Source organism: Podarcis bocagei (assembly GCF_964188305.1).
Source record: "Podarcis bocagei genome assembly, chromosome: 11".
Classification (NCBI taxonomy): domain Eukaryota; kingdom Metazoa; phylum Chordata; class Lepidosauria; order Squamata; family Lacertidae; genus Podarcis; species Podarcis bocagei.
In genome coordinates this window covers 52,350,439-52,371,356 of record NC_138136.1, presented here as the reverse complement: position 1 = coordinate 52,371,356, position 20,918 = coordinate 52,350,439, and the positions used below count along the sequence as shown (strand labels likewise).

General features: G+C 42.8%; 1 protein-coding gene across 16 annotated transcripts in view; it reads right to left on the bottom strand.

Moving 5' to 3' along the window:
• TCF4 (transcription factor 4) overlaps positions 1-20,918 on the bottom strand; it is a 340,129-nt gene that overhangs the window by 46,235 nt on the left and 272,976 nt on the right. For all 16 annotated transcript variants that reach the window (XR_014012865.1, XM_081212857.1, XM_081212856.1 and 13 more), the window contains 4 exons: positions 12,287-12,392; positions 10,090-10,223; positions 5,974-6,106; positions 663-730 (listed from right to left, as the gene is read on the bottom strand). Coding sequence is in view for 15 of the 16 variants with exons in the window: in XM_081212857.1 (XP_081068983.1) it covers positions 663-730; positions 5,974-6,106; positions 10,090-10,223; positions 12,287-12,392 (441 nt within the window). In the remaining variant the exon portion in view is untranslated. The remainder of the gene's footprint in view (positions 1-662; positions 731-5,973; positions 6,107-10,089; positions 10,224-12,286; positions 12,393-20,918) is intronic.

Here is a 20,918-nt window from a genome sequence, read left to right as displayed (position 1 = left end):
TCGCTGCTCAAATTACATTTCAAAGTCACAGCTGTACTCATTCTTGTGGAGAGGATTTGTGTTAAGGACAACTCTGGACACAGAGCGTCCAGGCTGCGAGATAAACACACGTATTGCAGCTCCAACTTCGAGGGTATGACTGCTCTACAAACTTAAATGGGATTCACTGTCATGGCTTCCTCCCAAAGAACCCTGGGAATCAATTATGTGATGCAGAGCAGGAATGTTCATCACCCTGACAAGGAACTAAAATCCCAGAGTTTCTTGGATGAAAATACATAACTGGAACTGGGTGAAAACTGGTTTAAGTTTGTAGTGGAAGTGTGCCCTAGATTTTCACGCACGTGAATACACGAGAAGCCACCCTGCCTTTCAAACGTAAGATGAGAAGCAATACTCAGAAACATTATTGCTATTGAGTTTTCATGTCAAGTGAATGGAAGACTGCAAAGCAAGAGTTGGGCATCAACAACTCACCCCAAATTATCTACATTATCCAGAAAGCTTCATATATGCAACATCACTACAGTATTAAAAAAAATTATTTTAGCTAGCAGTGATGAAATCTATCCCACATGGTACTCATGTTCCGAAATATTTGGTAACTGTTTCTGACTCAAGTCTATGCTATGCAAGTGATCCCAAAGTGAATATTTCCTTACAGATGCAAGTGCTTTCCCCAGTGCATCGCCTGTCTGTGAACTTCCTGCTGCTCCACTTCCTCTGTTTGCTGAAAAACAAAAGAATGAACATAAAAGAAAGGCAGGAAAATAATCCCATTTTCTATTCTTGGTGCAGGTATCCATAATTCAATTGCATTTTAATGCTAATTGCATTGTGTGAACCCTTTAACTAGCATTAATTTTTGTTTGCCGTGGTAAATCTCAAGCATACCTCAAGCACTGAATCGCCTTACGTGTGCTGCACACCGGAATTCCACACCCAAACACCCAAAGGATATACTTTCGTTTTCCCAGAGGACCCTACCTACCCCATCAATTCCATGGTTATCCCTGGGGAAGATACTGGAGCAGGTCTTGGATACATTCTCTCATAGAACAACTGAAGAGGATGTTTTGCAAATAACTACAGCTTCTCCTACATAGCCATTCACTTTTCCCTGCAATAAGGGGACACAGAGGTCTTACTTTACTGCCTTTACATTTCCTGCACTGCATGGGACAGCACAGTCTAAGTCTATTGACACAGAGTAGCCAACAGATGCCCTCCAGATGTTGATGATTCCACCTCTCATCTGCCCCAGCCAGTATGGCCAATGGTCAGGAATGATGGGATTTGTCATCCAGCAACATCTGGAGGGTACCACACTGGCTATTCCACAGAATGGACAGAATTGCTGCCTTCACCCCATCTTTATTTATATCAGAGAGACAGGCAACCCTACATCTAGAGTCATTCAGAACACTCGAAACAACTGGGGAGGTGGGCTATTCTTGATTTCCTCCTCTGGGTTAAATTGGGCACAAAGCCTTTTTCATGAAAACTTGAAGCAAGCTAGCAGTCTGTCATGAAAAAAAATGTAAGCTCTTATTAAATAAAATAATTTATTTTAGCAAAAAAGCTAAATGTAGAATAAAACTTGATGAACAAAAGGTTACTTCTGCAGGTTCCTTTTCCTTACTTGAGTTGGATGGTATTATCAAGCAGGCTCTAAAAATTCAACAGTTCTAGGATCCTATGCTCAATGTATGTCAAAGAGTTAAAACTGGAATTTTGGTTTGGTGGTCTCAAGGCCCCAGGGACTCATGTGTCTTTAAGCAGACATCAAATAGGTAATAAGGTTCGGACAGCTCTCAGTTGATCCTACCTCTTTTTAAACATAAAACCTCCCATTTATTGACCAGATGAGACTCCATGCCTTCAGGGCCATAGGGCAAAACATAAAAGACAACAAGAATCCAGAGCAGGGAAACCCACCTCCCCAATACGTACAAATAACCATCCAATTAAAATCACAGAAGCATGGACCACTGGTGACAGAAGTAAACTTGGTTAACCATGTCAAGATGGAAGATAGCTCCCAAATGGTTCAAGCAAACATCCCCTCCCCTACCTAGATATTACATGGCCCTCCCTTGAATTTTCAGGTTTCTGACATTACACCCCCACCAATTCTTTCATTGTGTAGCTATATAAGGCAAACCATGAAGACAGTATCCTACCCTACTGCACTCTATGAAGTAAATCTCCTTCTGCCTTCCAGATTTATGGGCAATTACAATGACACTGGGGCAACTGATAAACACTGAGCCCTTATTATTTATTGCATAATCCTACATTTTATTTTAGAATATTTAGTACTGTAACGGTGCAATCCTAATCATGTACAGTGGTACCTTGGTTTACAACCATAATCTGTTCAGGAGCTCCGGTTGTAAACCAAAACAGGTTGTAACCCAAGGTGCATTTTTGCCAATGGGGCCTCCCCCCAAAAATGGGCTGTAATCCAAAAAAAGGGACATGCACTTCCCGGTTTGATGTGGTTGTAATCCAAAATGGTTGTAATACAAAACGGTTGGAAACCAAGGTACCACTGTATTCTCAAGTGCAAATCCTACTGAGATCAATGGTTCTTATGAAGTTTACAGCATAAATAACTTTATATTAAACTGTATGTTAAATAACTTTAAACCTATTTGGTTGTCTATAGTTCAAGGTACCTTATCATAAAGTTTCTGGCTATGGTCTTGGAAGCAAAATACCCAAGCCAGAAGCTATTCTGAAAAGCTCCTCCTGCCCATCTTTCCATGCAAATGTAACCATAGTGGGAATGACTCCCTGCAATCTTGGTCCTGATTGGGAACTGGGAGGCCTAGGAACGCAAATCTTATGACGTGGAAATGTCAAGGATCGGGACCACACAGCAATGACATATTAAGAAATTGAATGTATTTGGGAAGTGACTCAGTCATTCGCCATGAGGATATAACTGTAAGGGATGATATAGTGATTAATCCTGCACATTTCTGGCATAATATCTAAAGGATTGTCCCTTTCCTGTCCCCCCAACCCCATATATGTTTGCTTATGAATCTGCCTGTTCTCTTATGGTCCTCTGGTGAGGCCTCTTGTGTGAAGGTTTGGTGGGAATGTGTTGTTACAGCGTTTCTCTGTAACATCCATTCTGTTGCTTCCCTACTGCCAGTCTTCCATCACGGCCTGAGGATATGGCTTTTTAGTGAATTACTGAATAATCCGTCCCAGGCCTTTGGGAGGGGTTGAAGAGTGCAATGAACAATTCAACTATGATAATTTATAACGTGCTTCAGAATCTTAACTGATTTTGTTTATTTCAATTATGATTCTCAACAGGTGCATTTGACCTTGTTTTTTATTGTACAGTGGTACCTTGGTTTAAGAACAGCCCTGTTTACGAACTATTCGGTTTACGAACTCCGCAAAACCAGAAGTAGTGTCCTGGTTTGTGAACTTTACCTTGCTCTAAGAACAGAATCCAAACAGTGGAAGGGCACCAGCGGCGGGAAGCCTCATTAGGGAAAGTGCGCCTCAGTTTAAGAATGGTTTCGGTTTAAGAATGGACTTCTGGAACAGATTAAGTTTGTAAAGCGAGGTACCACTGTACTATGTTTTAATGATATTACATTAGTAAGATATGAATAAAGAGGCTTGATTTTATTCAGTCCTAGCTCTTTTTGGATTTGAGTTTCATGGCAACCTTCCTATATAATAGATTTGTTCCCACCTGATGGCATTTAATGCCTTCTTAATGGTTGCTTTTATGGCTCACCTGAGCCACTTTGGCCACCTCCATTTTGAGGGAGAAGGCCTAACTAATTTTTGAAAGAGCTCTGGCACAAATCTTTTTAGGATGTAAGTATCTAGTGTATGCCAGTACTATGTACAGTGGTGCCTCGCAAGACGAAATTAATCTGTTCCGCGAGTCTCTTCGTCTTGCGGTTTTTTCGTTTTGCGAAGCACGGCTATTAGCGGCTTAGCAGCTTTTAACGACTTAGCGGCTATTAATGGCTTAGCAGCTTTAAGAAAAAGGAAACAAACTCACAAGAACTCGCAAGACATTTCGTCTTGCGAAGCAAGCCCATAGGGAAATTCGTCTTGCGGAACGACTCAAAAAACGGAAAACTATTTCATCTAGCGAGTTTTTCGTCTTGCGAGGCATTCGTATTGCGGGGCACCACTGTATAAGTAAGTACAGTGGTACCTCGGTTTTTGAACATAATCCATTCTGGAAGAGTATTCGGCTTCTGAAACATTTGAAAACCGAGGTGCAAAGGGATAATTTCAATTTCAGTGGAGAAAATTGAAAAATACGCAGTGGAAGCCGTTTGACTTCTGAAACTCATTCGAAAACGGAAGCATTTACTTCTGGGTTTTCGGCGTTCGAAAACCTAAATGTTCAGCTTCCGAGATGCTCGAAAACCGAGGTACCACTTTACTTGATGTGTTCCTTGCTGAAATACCAGAAGCCCCATAAGTATTGACATTCCACCAGCTTTTGAAGGAACACTTGGTTTAGGCATTTTCAACCAGTTTGTTTTATTAGATATTTTGATTGTGGGTGCCTTTAATGCATTGATGGAATTATTTTGTTGTGTACTTGAATTAGGAATGGATTTTATAATTGATCTTATACCTGTAAACAGCTTGGAAGCCATTCGGCATATGATGGGTAGACTATATAAATTTAATACTACTAATGCCAGGATTATGTAAAAACCGACCCAAACATCTCACTATGAAATCTGGTCTCAGATTGCAACCTTCTCAGGTATGTAAAATGTTGACAGAGTAAACAATGTTGATGCAACCTAAAAGTGACTCTGATTAAGAGTATAATAAGATCTCTGCTGGATCAGACCAAGGCCTACCCAGCCCAATATTCTGTTCTCATGGTTTAGTTGAGCCAAAGAATTATTTTTTTGATAAAGCAGTTACTGTGAGTTAACAAGCAAAACTCCTACAACCCGGCATCAACTTCCTGGATGGAACACAAATCTCTGAGTTGCACAAAAGTTATGGTTATAAGACTTAAGAAAGAGAACGGAAACTTGGGCCAATTTGATATTTTCACTCTTCCTAAGATAAGAAGTACTGACACAGCAGGATAAAAATTCATGTCCCTCCTGTGCCATATGACAGTTTATCACCCCACTGCACTGGAAGCTTAACACGCTTGTAAAAAAAATAAAAATCAAGTGCAGTATTATGTGACTGTTCTAATAATAAAATCACAGTAAAACCAAGGCCTCAAGGGAAAGCACACATAATGTTTCCACTAAAAAAGCCACATACTGCCATGCGTCATGTCATTCAAACATGTCATTTAAAGTGAGAGTAGAAAGCAGGATTAATACATGAATGAGGGAGATATTCTGGAGTAATCTTTAGCATATGCTGCATTAAATCTCTTCTGGTAAGTGGCTGACTGAATGCCACATAGCTTTGAACCTTTGAAAACACATGGGTAATGCTCTGCACAGACTTAAGCATCGTTTTCAGTTAATATCCTCACATGATCCACTCAGGAAACTGGAACTGTTGTGTTCACAGCTCTTTAGGACATCAGCTGTTGATACCCATGGTCTGTGAAAGTTTCTCTCGTCCAGAGAGAAAACTCATTGTGCATGTAATTTTTTAAGGCGTATCCGTAACTTGAATAAAGCAAACACTTTTTGGGGAGGGAAGGGAAAATAATGGGGAAATAATAAGGCAAGTGGCTGTGCTTGTAGTATGCAGAGATGAAATTCCATTTCCAAAGAAGTTGACAAGAGGTGAGCCTTGTGTAGGCATCTGTGCAGCAAGGACTTTAACCACCCACACCGTTTTAGTCATAATATATTCGAAAAGCATAGAGAAGCAATCCTTTCTGATGACACAACTGATGAAACATGGCCTCTTCCCTCTTGCAGAATCTTGGGGGAATCAAAGAGAAGCTTGACATTCCTCAAGCATGAAAACAGCTTGTCAACTCACCCATTATGCTATCTGTCCCATTTGCGGGTGGTGTGCAGGAAGAAGCACTGTAATGGGTTGTGCCACTGCGATGGAAAGTGGACATTGGAGGAAGACTGGAATTGATGTCTGCTGAGGAGTGTGATGGGTAGCTCTGTGGTAGAAAGCATAATGAGAGAACATTTCAGCCAGCAGAAGAGCATGTTAACAGCTGCACCTCTGCATTTGGAGCACTTCAACTTTCTTTAAAACGTGTGGGACACAGCTTTCTGAGCAGATATATATTCATTAAGATATATGATATAATAATAACGCACACATACCTCACAGCTGGGCATGCTGCCTGTGTGAAAGGACATAGGGCTCTGCAGGCTGCCTGTGTGAGCCTAGCCTCCTTTAGACATGCCCCAACCTCCCTCTTCTAATGCGGTTCAATTAAATAATTATTACATATATCAGATTTTATTGGGGTTTCACCATTTCAGACTCACTTGCAATGGTATGCACAAATGCACACACCTACTTCACAATGAAATTTCTGGCAATGAGCCTGGAAAGACTGCTGGTGGAAGACACAATGGGGGGAACCAGAAGTCCTACAGAGCACTAGTTCAGCCTTCTGTAGGGAGTTCACCAGAGAGCCATTCCTATGCCACTGTTTGATATAAAGCTCCCAGATCTGGTGCTCTCCATCAGTGTGGGACACCGGACATTAGAGGTCGCTAGGTGAATCCCACCATAGATGTACCCTCCTGTATGCAGAGAACTAGAACATATAAATATATGGGCTTTTGTAGCCTCACCTCCCAGAGACTACTCTTATCCCATATACAACAGATGGGCAGCATAAACAATAGAAATGTTTGTCATGTTCCATTTTGAAGACATGAGATGTTTACAAATATTTATTTCTATTCTGCTCTATCCCAAGGTGGTTGCATGCTCAAAGCCGCAATATAAAAATAAACTCTAAGAGACGTCAACAAAGATATACGCCCATGACTTGCAACAAATTTAAATGATGTGTGATCCAGCTAAACACAAACCTATTTGTCAAAGCACTTTCAAGTCCTGTTGAATTTGGTGGAAGAGAATTAAGCATGCACCTAACTCTTGCGCAGTGCAATCCAATCCAATCTATGTTTACTTGGGAGCAAGATCCACTATGCTCAGTAGAGTTTGCTGCCTTGTCAGTGCTTCTGGGATTTCAGCCCCAGTGAACCAGTGTGATATAAAAGGGGGTTAAACTTCAGCTGCATTACGTCCACAATTTGCATGGATGATTTGGCATTGTGTTAGGGCAGCCTTCCCCAACCTAGTGCCTTCCAGATGTTTTGGACTACAGCTTCCAGTGCTAGCCTGGGGCTGATGGTAGTTGTAGTCCAAAATATCTGAAGGGCATCAGGTTGGCTCTCTAGCTGGGTTAGAGCTGCTACACTGGTTTCCTGGTAGGAGGGTTACATTGTGTTAATGCACCAGCTGAGCCACTCTGTGTCTCCTGCTAGTGCACCTGCACCGTGCCTACCTCCCTGCCACCTCCCCTCTCAGTAAGGAACAGAGACCCAGCTTCCAAGAACCTAGTGCAATGGCTTCGCCCCACCCAGCAACCTGTTTCTGTCAACCACAGTTGAGGAATGTCAAAAAGAAGTTGTGTGCAAAAAGTAGGTTGATTCCTATTGAGTGTTTTTCTTCTTTCTTCTCTTGCATAGCTTAACACACTGGTCTTCAACTGGTGGGTCGTGGCCTTATCCAAGGTGGGTTGCAACAGGCACACTACCACCATGCAAATACATGGTAAAGGGTTTAGAAATGGGTCCCCAAATGCATGTTTACAGGTTAAAAGTGAGTCCTGGGTTCTCAAAACGTTGAAGATACAGTGGTACCTCTGGATGCGAATGGGATCCATTCCGGAGCCCCGTTCGCATCCTGAAGCAAACGCAACTTCACCGCTTCCGCTCGTGACGCCATTTTGAGCGTCTGTAAATGCGTGAACGGCAAAACCCGAAAGCAACGTGCTCCATTACTTCCGGGTCGCCGTGGAGCGCAACCCGAAAATGCTCAACCCGAATCTACTTCAATCTGAGGTATGACTGTACCTGGCTTAACAGATTTATTAAGTTGTTATGCTGGAAATTGGAAGATCTGCATGGAAGGTTCTGCCCCCTGGCTCCTTCTCCCACTCATGGATCTGTTCTGCTGTGACAGACCAGCTCCATCAGGCCTCCTCTCCCTCAACTGTCACCTGGGAGCAGCCATACCATCAGGCTGCCTCAGTGGGGGAGCTGGGAAGCAGGGCTCATTCCATCAGCTCTGCCAAAAAACCAGCTGTATCAGGTACTTCCTACCCCTGAATTGTGCCAGCTGTTCATTATAAGAAGAACTGTTTAAGTACAGGTGCCCGAGTTTGATTTTTTCGTCTTCCCTCCCTGTCCCTTCTCCCTTGTGTGTTGTTGTTTTAGATCGTAAGCCTGCAGGCAGGGACTGATTTGTTTTAATTGACTGCATGTAAGCCACTCTGGGAGCCTGTTGACTGAAGAGTGGGGCACAAATGCTCCAGATGAATGAATGAATGATCTTTACTGTTAAAAGCAGTGTGCAAAAACACACACACCAGCTCAAACTGGCACCAGTTTCCAACAACACTCCATCTCGGTATGCAATTATAAGCTCTTTTGCCTTGAAGTAAGTTAGATGGCTATGATAGCACAGAGATTGAAAGTTTATTTGTTTTATTTATAAACAGCCTCCCCCCATGCTATTTATTACCTTTTTATCTACAAACCCTACTAATAGCCCTCTTTCCCTTTCAGGACCTACCAGGGCACCAAACTTCTTTCTTTTTAAAAATCCCCACTGGAAATTAAAAAAAAAATTAGCAAAGGAATGCACAGAACAGGCCTTTCCATTGCATAGGTATGTGCAGTGGTACATGGCATGGTGGTGTGATGTTCACCTGACCTTACAACAGCTGAGTCTCTGTTGCTTACCAGGAAGGAGATGGAGAGGGGTAGATGGCAATCTGGCACTCCTGCTGGCACTTTTGCAATGCGCCAACCCCCTCACCACCTTGCCCCTCTCCCTCCCAGGAAGCAACAGTGACTCAGCTGTTGGGAGGCCAGGTGAGCATCACCGCCCTACCATGTGCTGAACTGAAACTCCCCCCCCCCCCAGCTTATGAAAAGTTTTCTTCCTACAATGAAAGAGGCTGTTTCATTTGCAGGGTGCTTCAGAAATTCTTCAGAACTCCTGTGAGTGTGATTTGAGCTTACCTTATCGTTCTAGGGTGCCTGAGGCTGGGGTTTGTGTTTTTTCTTTTCGTTATACTTTTCTCCAGTGTTTTGCAGCCTCCCTAGCTGCCCACACTTCCTGATCTGAAAAAGCCCTGTAGGAGGAGTTACCTCTTGCTGTCTTCTCCCGGGCTTTAACTGAAGCATGGGAAGCGGACAAGGCTGACTACTGAGTGCCTAAGATTAGTGCACTCATTGATTTAATTTTTTAGGGAAGCCCTTCCTTTTACCTTCACCAAAAAAAATTTAAAACCCACGCTACTTTATTTATAAGTAAAAAGGAAAAAAAAAGGCTTAATTGTGTTAAAAATAAAGTTATTGTCCTTTCTGCACTTACAGGGAAACACACTTCAGGGCATCATGGAGTTTTCAGGAAGTGTAGACAACTTGAAAGGCTACAGAATGATGATCACTAGACTGATGGTTTGTAGAAAAAGGAAAAAAGACATTCACAAACCCTCTCGCCCACCTCAGAAATAGCATGAGCGCAACAAAAGCCCTGCATGTCTTCCATGAAAATGTTACCAACATTTTATTTCCCTTCTAATTTTCAAATGAATGTTGTTGTGTTTTTTTAAAAAAAGTAGTAGAAGATGCCATTTTCAGAACAGCACTCTCACACATACACAAAGAATGATGCTTGCGCAACAGGGCTTTCCTCTGTTCCTCTCTGAAATGGCCCTCAATATTGGTAAGGAGAAGGGAGTTGGGAGACCAACGCGCCCCCCCCAACAAACAGAACAGCATGTGGGGGGAGGAGAAGGTGGAGCATTCCAGCAGACAAAATGAAATGTTTGCGCAGATGGAACATACGTTATAACGTGATGTTGAAATCCACTCATTGGCTTACCAAGCGGTCATGAGGATGAAGACTGCAATAGCTACTGGACTGTGGAATATGAGAAGAATTGCCCAGCATTCCGCCATAACCAGGCTGATTCATCCCACTGGAGGAGCTCCACGGATCACTGCTGTGATGACCGTCTGTAAAACAGAAAAGAAAAATAGGCTTCTCTGAAGGCTTGGTTACCTAACATTCTGGTGTTGTGTTTCCAGTAAATGTTAAAATTAGCATTCTAATAAGGTCTGGTGCACACCTAATGCTCTGCTGTGTTGGGTAGCAGTTTACGTTAAAAGATGGCAATCGCAAATGGGAAGAGCTATGCATCACCCTTTTGCTTCCCAAGGGCTACACTAATTTTATATAAGTATGTGCTCATGATTAAAAAAAAAGTTTGCTCCAGAGAAAAGCAAATGACATCTTTTGAATCACCACCAATTAGTCATAGGTCTTATGTGCAAAGACTTTCCTATAGTTTGTTGTGCTATCTTTATCTAAATCCTAAATACCTACGACCTATATTGTTACACATTTTTGCTAGGGTAAAAGAGGAGCTTAAAATAGGGTGTTATTAAAATTTCTATGTAACCCTTCCTTCCAAAGGAGTCACACAACATCATAAATACCATCCATACTATAATTAAAGCATCTAAAATTACATATCTAAACAATATAAAAACATGTAAAAAATGGAATTCCTCCATATTCAGGCACTATTCACGTGGTGAACTGGAGCGTTTCCATGACATTTATTCAATAAAGTGAATATTGTACATGTTTAATTTTTTAAATTAATAAAGAAAGCCAGACAAAAGTAAACATATGAATGAGCAGAGGACATATTTTGACCACCTTTACCAATCTTTAGATGGAAGTATGATAGAAGAGCCCTGGAGGCGGGGCCTTTTCTGTGGTGGCATCACACCTTTGTAATGCCCTCTCTGGGAAAATATTACAGGCTCTCTTTCTGCTTGTAGCTGGGCCCGTGGGAAAAATGTATCCAGACAGGCATTTGATGGGCAATTCTAACTGCTTTTATGCGGCTGTAGGGAACAATCCTAAATCCTAATCCATGCTGCTAGAGATTAGGATTTAGAAGACGTGGTCCTCTGCCAGGCTCTGCCAGCAGAAGTGCTGCTACAGGTGTTTCTGCTCTGCCCACTGAAGGTGGGAACTGTCATGAAGTTGGAATCCTGCCACTGGTAGTCAGTGTAAGGCTCTGAAAGAGGAAATATCACCGGGGGGGGGGGGGCGGTGCAGAGAGAAGCAGGGCTAGTGATGGATCTGCTGGAGCTACCACATTTAAAATCCACCTCCACCTTCTGCCCTGATTGGCAGGTGCTAGTTCCAATTGTCACTGAGGCTGAGTTAGGATTGCTCCACCCATCTTTGGAAACTGGTGTCTCTTAACACTTACGTTTCTAATGCGTGTGCATTCTTTTATTTGCGCATTTGGGCAATAATACCGTTCTGGTTTTGCAGTTATTATAGATGTTAATCCCACTGCTGGGCGAGTAAGGATTTTCTTGCTTTATAACTGATTATTGTGGATAAACACTTTTAGTGTGCAGTATTGTTTTAATGGATACGTTCACTACACATATTTCGTTTTTGCATTCTACTTTGGTTATGGCAAGTGACAAACTAAACAACAACAATATTTTGCATTGTTTATATGGTTGTTTAGGTTATTGCATGCCAGTGTGAATAAAAAGGTAGAGCTGAAATTAATGACTATATATATATGCCTAGAATATTGTCCTGTCGTCTCTCAAAGCAAGGCTGAATAACTTTGTAGAAACATAACAAAGGGAGCAAATAGGCAAGCTATTCAGTTTTATTAATTTCTAAAATGTGCATGAAGTTTAATGCTTTAATTTTAGGACATAAGCTTAACTGTTCAAGTTTGCCTTGGGGTACATGATATTTAAACCTCAAAACTGAGGAATATCAAAGGCATGAGTGACCTGCAGTATTCAAAAGGAGAACCAGGAGTTTCAACAATATTTCGGGGCTAAGTCCTTTAGAGTTTTAAACAGTAATGTGATCACCTTGAATTGGGCCTGGAAAGGAATTGGCAACCAACACCGCTCATACAGTGGCCATATGAGTTCGAAAGGGAACAGCTGACTGCTGTTTTTGACCCATTTCCTACTGGTTCTCAAAATGCATGCACAGCAAAATCCCGTCAATGGCACCACCTTACCTTGCATGAAGAAGGAACTAGGAAAAGTGCTGGCTGCTGGTTTTGAGGATGGATAGCCTGGTGAATCCCGATTGTAGTCGGCAGTGCTTGCAGAAGGGGCATAAACCTATGGTGGAAAAAGAGGAGAAAATAATTGCATTTAGTATTCCACCAAGAATGACTGCACTTGAAACAAGGGGGTTAAAAATGGGATTTTTATCCCTATTCTTTATTCAGCACAACCCACTTCATAATGTTAGACTCTGTGCTTCAATTGAAACTGAAATAGGAAAAAACCTCCATAGCTATTTGTAACAGAGAATGTTTTAGGCCTGGTTCACACTAAGGTGGCAAACTAGTTTGGGCTCTACAGGTGGGATCTCACATTGCTGAAAAACTAACATGCTGGAGAAAAGGTTAGATTAGGTTACCCTTCTCCCTGATATCTGGTTTGCTCTATGGAAATTTCATATAGTCAGGGGAGCATTCAATCATGTGAGCAGTCAGAACAGTACAACCCAGGCATGGATTGGATATGAAGATGCCTTGCACTACACTAAAGGATTTCAACTTGTTCAAGGTGTGCCCTCAAATCTCTCTTGATTGCTTCCCCGTCCCTGGAGATCTCTATGCTCTGCCCCATCCTATCCCACTAAGCATGAATTATGCAGACGGGAGCTCAGTTGGTTAGAGCGTGGTGCTGATAGTGCCAAGATCGCAGGTTTGATCCCCGTACTGCACAACTGCATATTCCTGCATTGCAGGGGGTTGGACTAGATCAGGCATCCCCAACCTTCGGCCCTCCAGATGTTTTGGACTACAATTCCCATCATCCCTGACCACTGGTTCTGTTAGCTAGGGATCATGGGAGTTGTAGGCCAAAACATCTGGATGCCTGGACTGGATGTTCCTTGGGGTTCCTTCCAACTCTACAATTCTATGATTTTATGGGAGGAAGAAGCTCCATCTCATGAGCTTCTTAGCACTTGCGCTTCAACCAAATCACATATTTATCATCCGAGAGAGAATGCAGCCCCCCGACTGGCATGGCTGACCCACATAGGGCATTTGTTAAGGGCAGCCTACTGACTTTCTTACAAAACTCAGAGGAAAAATATGAGCGGGAGTTGCGGGAGCCACAAAATAGAAACAGAAATCTGGTGTGGGTGTGTGTGTTTCAGCATATGCAGATGTGCAGGCAGGCTGTACTCCAGAGTACGGGGTACACTCAGTGGCATCATTAAAGAGGTTTGAGTCTCTGAAGTGGGGTAAACATAGAAAAGAAACCCGCTGCTGAAATGAGTGATATCTGCCATGTCTGCCTGGCTGCAACCTCTCTGCCCAACATATGCACGGTGGAACTGTGATATCATGGAGTTTAACATAATTTTACAAAACCATTGAAAGTGCTATATTGTGTGGAAATATGCAGATTTCATACATTAGAAGAGGAACAATGGGAGAAGTTAGGAAATCAGCCCTTTGTTCCCATGACTGAAAAATGAAATTGAGAAAGCAGTACCAAGCATATCCTGGGATGCTAAACTCCTATGATCTTTGGTCTTTGCTGAGAAACTTAAAAGAACCATTAAAAATTGGGATAGGCACAAGACCACCAAGACAGCATGCGTGCACTTTAGGGGGAAAACCCTGCTTTTTAGTACTTAGCGCATTTGCCTGCGCAATAAACTTAGCAAGTATGCCAAAAACCTAATTTACTTAACATTTGCTTACTAATACAACAAAGGTTTTTCTAGCCATCTCTTCACAAGGATAAAAACAATCTTATTCATTTTCCTGCTTTGATTTGATTAAAGAAGAATTTTTTAAATTTTTTTTATTAAATGCCCAGACTTTGTTGCCATTTTTTTTAAAAAAATGCAGTTTAATGGACAGCATTTTTATTTTTGCATTTTATTCAACTTTAATATATGCAGATATCTGTATATTTAAAATATGTATGTTCCTACTTTTTAAAGACCTCTCTACTCCAGATGGTCAGGAAGACCAAAACATCCCCATCATCTTGATGAAAATGGATACCTTCCTGCCTCCATTTTGAAGCAGGCAGCAGATCACAAAACTGGCAGGGAGCCTACTCTAACATTCACACGCCATGGCAAAAGGAACAAAATTTCACCAATACAATGCAAGAGCAATCAGCAATGGTAGAGAAGGGGAGGGGGGAGGTATCTTACAAAACATGGCAATTTCCCTCCAAGAACGAATGCCTGAAGCTAGAAGTCAAATCCTGACAATAACAGTGAAGATTAATGAATCGTTATTTTGCCGAAATCTAGTAAATAAAGAGCTGCACCTCAGTGTAAACTCTCTTACAGGGAGATTTTCCCAGCATGCAAGGTAATTTTCATAGGATATCATATGGCACAAGGAACTGCCATTACCTTGTGTGCTGTTGTCGTAGGAAAATGCCTTATAAAATTTCTTTTTTTAAAAGTAAAAATATATATGATATATTATATGAAATAACTCTTTCCTTCAGAAAGAGTAATCACATCAAGACCAGGGGTAGTTGGTGTCGGCTGACAGAAGTTGGTGATGTCATTTTTAATGTTTTATCCATTATGTTTTGTTAATTATTTATTAAGCAATTTTATTATGTACACGAGCCCAGAGGCCAATTCAGCTTTTTTTTAGAACTAGAAATGCTACTATTATAATTACTATTTATGGATGCAATAGCATATGGTGAGTGGAGGACAGCCCTAGTGCCAATGAAATTCCCTGAACCGAACCCAGATCCCCTAGATGCAGTTTAAAATCACACCAAACATTTTTATTTCGGATTAGCTGGACAGCCAAGGCTTGCTGCAAATACAAGTTTGATTTTTTGGGTTTCCTCCAGTCGGATGGAGTTTGCAATCCTGCACACACTTACCTGGCAGTAAACCCTATTACACCTAGTGGCACCTTAGCCCTGGTTGCGTGTTCTAGTCCTTGTAAAATTAGGATTGCAAAAAAGGGGAGTGGGAATGGCTGTGCTAGCGCCACAATTCCCATCACCCTCCAGATGTTTTGAGGCAAATAAATGCAGTGGCCTATTTGCAGCAGCATGGGCTTCCCTTGGGAGAAGGCTTGTCCTAATCTGTATTAGGAAGCTCGCATGAACAGAAAGATTGCTTGTTTCAGAAGTTATCTGGGGACAGGAAGAGCTAGCATACTCTCCTACTCTCACTCATTGAGTGATGGCTTAAAACACCTGAATAGAGTTGCACTTTTGCATAGATATGCATCCAGCTAATCTACAGATGAGCCTAGGGAATCACAATGCAGAGCTAGGTCAACCAGATTCTCTGGATTTTCAAATTACATCAATCAAGGATATGGAAGTGGCTCATTTGGAAAGGATACTCTCCCATCTGTTTTTCTGGAGGGGATGGTTGCTCTCTCTCTCTCGTTGGTGTGCTTGCTTTATTATGTGATGGGGAATATGAATCAGGAGAACAATTAAGCATTAGTCATGGTCTAGCATGCTAAACCATGGTTTAGTGCAGGCATAGGCAAACTCGGCCCTCCAGATGTTTTGGGACTACAACTCCCATCATCCCTGACCACTGGTCCTGTTAGCTAGGGATGATGGGAGTTGTAGTCCCAAAACATCTGGAGGGCCAAGTTTGCCTATGCCTGGTTTAGTGAAACATGCCTTAGCAGGAGGAAGGTTCCATTATCCTCAGACTTGTGTGCATTCAACAGCTGTTACTTTCATTTTCCATGAACCTTGGTTTTCTGGATGAATGATCGTGGTTTATCACAAACTCTGGTTAGTTTAAACAAGCTGGCTTAAGCAACCCATGACACAGCAAAAGTTCCTTTAAGTTTTTAACTGTCTACCTACCCATAACAGAATTCTCAGTATTAAAGGGGCTCTCAATTCAAAATGCCTCAATAGATCAACGCCCCCAAACCCAACACTATTTCATTTCAATGTTTCTCAAACTTCCAAATAGTTACAAAAGCACAAATAACCCAAAAGCATAAATATTGGTCTGGTGAAACTATATGTACTAGGAAAGCTTGCTTCTATTTGTTCAAGAAAAACATAAGGGACAGCAACGCCAATGAATCAGATTTCTTGGGAGTGATAAATTAGGTAAAGTTTGAACCATATTCTTCAGAGATAATGCTACAGTAAATTTACATTTTGCTGGTTATAAATACCTAGTTTGTTTTAAATCTTTGTTGAAGAATGAGAAATCCCCCCCCGCCAAAAAAACCCACCCACAACCAGCTGAAAAGCAGCATGATCATTTGGGTTGGCAAACTATGGTCCATGTTTAAGTATAGGGGGAAATAGCATTTCTTGCATTTACAAAACTGCACAAGCCTCTTAACTGTCATATCTGTTCTCATACTTCTTAGCTTTGTATCTTGTGCATCCCAAGATCCTATGCTTATTTTCCTGGAAGCAAGTCCCAGTGAATTCAATGGGGCTCGTTCACCTGTAATGCCCCTAGGATTGTCGCCTGATGGGTTAAGCAAGTACTGTGAGACAGAGCTGCCACTCCTTCGTGGCTGTTTGCTCCCACCGCCTTGCAATGTCATGGTAAACAAATTGCATGAGGTTACATCATTGCACTGTGCATTGTTCTACCCCAACAGCTGATACGATCCAGTAATCTGAGATGGTGGGGAGTGTGGGGACATGAAAGATGACTTTTACACCCTCCTCAATCATTCCTACAATCCCAAGGCCTGCATTGGCCCAAGCATTGGAACAGACCTCTCAGCATCCATGATGGAACAGACCTCTCAGCATCCATGATGGCAAGGGTACCTGTTCAGTGTCATTTCCAGTTTCTCTCCAAATCACAAGCTAACCTGTTAATGTTGCGACAGGTTACTCCCTCTATATTCTTTGTAGTGTGTCCCTGTCCACTTCCGGCTTCCGTTTATGGTCTTTCTTCCTTCCTTTTTGTGCATTCTCAAGCCCCATCCCTATTCTGCCGCCATTGCATTTCCAGCAACAGGCAGGCAAGGCAGCATCTGAATAAGAAAGAAACTGTGGTTTCCTCCATATCGAGGAAGTGTAAAATTGACGAGTCCTTAGTGAGCAGAAGAATGGGTCCCAGGTTCCACCACTGCAACCACCCAGGACACGCTTTTGCAGATAGCAGTCCAATTCCAACAGCTTGGGAGTACTTGGCACATGACTGCTGCAACATCAGCCCATTGCTTCTAATGGCTGCAGCTGCCATGGGTTTGCTCCAGCTCAGACTGGAGGCATGTACCTGACAACTGTTTACGACGCGCAGGATGCACACTCCTGCCACCTTTCCAGCATGGTGCACACAGTGGTGTACAAAACAACAAAGCCTAATAAAACGCTCACAATTGAAACTGAACTTAAAACACCCCAGCAGCTGCAATATCCAGCAACAAGGCAGAGGGAAAAGATCAGTTAGGGTTTTGTAATGCCCATCTTCTCATGCTCTAAGACCAGGGTTTCCCAAACTTGGGTCTCCAGCTGTTTTTCGACTAAAATTTCCATCATCCCTGACCACTAGTCCTGCTAGCTAGGGATGATGGGAACTGTAGTCCAAAAACAGCTGGAGACCTAAGTTTGGGAAACCCTGATCTAGACGCAGCTTCCCCATCCCTAGAGAACAAAGGCTACAAAACCAACACGGATTAAGCATGCTTAAACCCACTGATGTACTTCATTCTGTCCTGGACTGTGGTGCCAGAAAACCAATTTTATGCTTTCTCATGCCATTCATGTTTTAGCTTCATGGTTTGATCATTTTAGAACTGCTGATATTGAGCTGGTTCACATGTAATACTAAGCCAAAACATGGTTCAGTGAGAACACATCAGCATGAGGGTTCCCAGAGAGGAAATTGATGCCTCATTGCTGCTCCCCTGGACCTGCTGCTGCTGTGAGCTAATCCATGGATTGATTCAGCATGTTGTCTGAGGCATCTGGTTTGCCTTGTACCAGACGAACCATAAGCCCATGTTGGAGCAACAAGCTAAGTCAAACCATGGCTTAGCTCACAGAAGCAGCAGGGCCAGGGGAGGAGCATAGTGGCTGGGAACCCACACATTCTTGTTAAGCCATAGCTTAAATGTGAACCAGTGTTGCATGTGAACCAGTATATTGTATACAGCAGTAGTTCCCAACTGGTGGTACGCAGACCCCAGAGAGTCTCCATAACCCATCCAGGGTGTGTGTGGCATATAATCGCCAACTGTCTGGAACATCCTATTTTGGAGGGCCGTGTTCTTCTGTGAGAGCACAGCGCCCCAAAGCGCATGAAATCACAGCTGGACATGTGTCTTGTGTGAGGTTGCAGTGCCCAAAAATATGTGGTTTTGGGTGCTGCGCTCTTATGTGGGTCATGAGACTCACATGGGAGTGCAGCCTGGTTTTGCGCTGGGACATGTTGGGAGTGCATGGGGGCACCATTCACATAACAAAAACTACCACAAAGACATCAACATTTTCCAAAGTAGAGGGTCCATGGCTTGGCTTTTGAAAAACGGGGTCTACAGTGCTTAGCTAACTGGTAAAACAGGTGTACAGCATTTCAACTGTCTGCAATGTTGGGAAATGACGTAGGATTGGTTGTGTGAACAAAGAATGAGTTAATTAAGCTGCTCACAAGACTCACACAGGTCACCACTAGATTGAGTCGCAATGCAGATCAGCATGCTGCCGGTTTTACTTGTGTTGCACAAAAAGCATTCTTTGAGCCAAGGGCGGACAGTCTTTTTCCTTCTCCTTTTCTTTTGAGGTCAACATTCCCTTGGGGTTATGATGTAATGGGGCTGCATGCTGACTGGTGCTGGGGCTAAAATCAGCAGTGGGTGCGGAGAGAGTCCAAAGTAGATGAGGCCAACCCTTTCATTCCTATGACGCTGCCTTATCTTTCCTTACTCCCGGCACCCATCCCGCCCCCCGCCCCGCCCCCCGGGCTGGCAGGAAAGGGGATAGATTACTTTTACCACAGGTCTGACCTGATCACATTCCCAGGGCTTTGGGAATTAGTCTCATGTTTTCTAGCACTGCAAGTTGCCCATCCCTGCCTTAAGCCATATTCAAACTTTTGATTTTTTTTTAAAAAAATACATTTTTAAAAAACAGTTTAAAACAAATTGCAATGACACGAATAGGCCGGGTTACAAAAAATATGCATCTCAGGTGTCCCAGGCCAGGGTAAAGAGGTACATTTTCAGCATTTGATGCGAACTATATAGTGAAGTTGCACAGCTTTGGGGCTGCCACACAGAATGCCCTCCCCCAGGCTGCCTCCCCATGTGTAATTCTGAGGCTGGAACTACGAAGAACCACTCCCCCCGCCCGCCCCCTCTTGATACCCAAGGGGGTCCTGTAGGGAAGGAGGTGGTATTTCAGACATTTGGGACCTAGGTCATTTAGGGCAGGGGTCAGCAAACTATTTCAGCAGGGGACTGGTCCACTGTACCTCAGACCTTGTGGGGGGCTGGACTATATTTTGAAAAAAATTATGAACGAATTCCTATGCCCCACAAATAACCCAGAGATGCCTTTTAAATAAAAGCACACCTTCTACTCATGTAAAAACAGGCTGATTCCTGGACCGTCTGCAGCCTGGATTTAGAAGGCGATTGGGCCGGATCCGGCCCCTGGGCCTTAGTTTGCCTACCCATGATTTAGGGCTTTAAACGCCTTGAATTGGGCCCAGAGGCTAACTGGCAACCAATTGCTCCCAATGGGCAAAAAGCCCAAAGACCTGAAAGATAGCTTATTTGATTTGAACTATTTTGGGGATAGCTACACGAGTATGCAGACACTGATGGTTCTCTTTCCAATGGAGCTTCTGTCTACCACAGAGAGCATGGCTGAGCTGAGACATAATGATCGCAGTCCACTAAACCATGGCTTATGGGACAAAGGATGATTGTTGTAACTATGTGCTCGCTCCTCGTGTTTTCTTTCAGCCCTGAGATATCCCCGACTCCACTGAACGATCAGTGGGGGAGGGGGAAGCAGTGTTATATAGTCCTCATCTTCAGACTTGTGTAAACCGTAGCGTAGTATAGCATACACTCCAGAATAATCCCCGCACAGATATACTGAATGCTGCTTTGCTCCAATTTTTGTGGGTTCCGTCTTCATGGAAGGCCTCTGTTAATGAAACCTATCCAATTTAGCTTGCATCTAAAAGTCATATGAAGAGGAAAACGGGATTGAAATGCAAATTTGAGCAGATGTGCAGATCTGACCTGGGCAGTCTGGATTTCTGCCAATTCCCCCACTATGGTGATGTATGGACCAAGGGACTATTGTCTGAAGTTGGGCCTAGGCCAGAACATGGAGCAAATTTAAAGCTCAAGCAGATGATGGTGTTAGGAAGTCTGAAAGAGAGGCATCTTTAAGGGATAGCTTGATTATGACAAAGTTATCACTGCCTCTCTCATCCCAGTTTTAATTTGCAGTTTCTCCTTCATATATATTATGTTTGTGTGTGTGTGTGTGTGTGTGTGTGTGTGTGTGTGTGTGTGTGTGTTTTGATTCACCAGGATTTCCTTGCACTTATTTGAAGTGGGGTGGTTTGGGCGTAATACTAAAGTAAGCCATAGTTTAGCATTACGAGGACAAACCTAACCTCTCCCCAGGCTCCAACAACCCTCCCTCTTTCTCCTACATTGT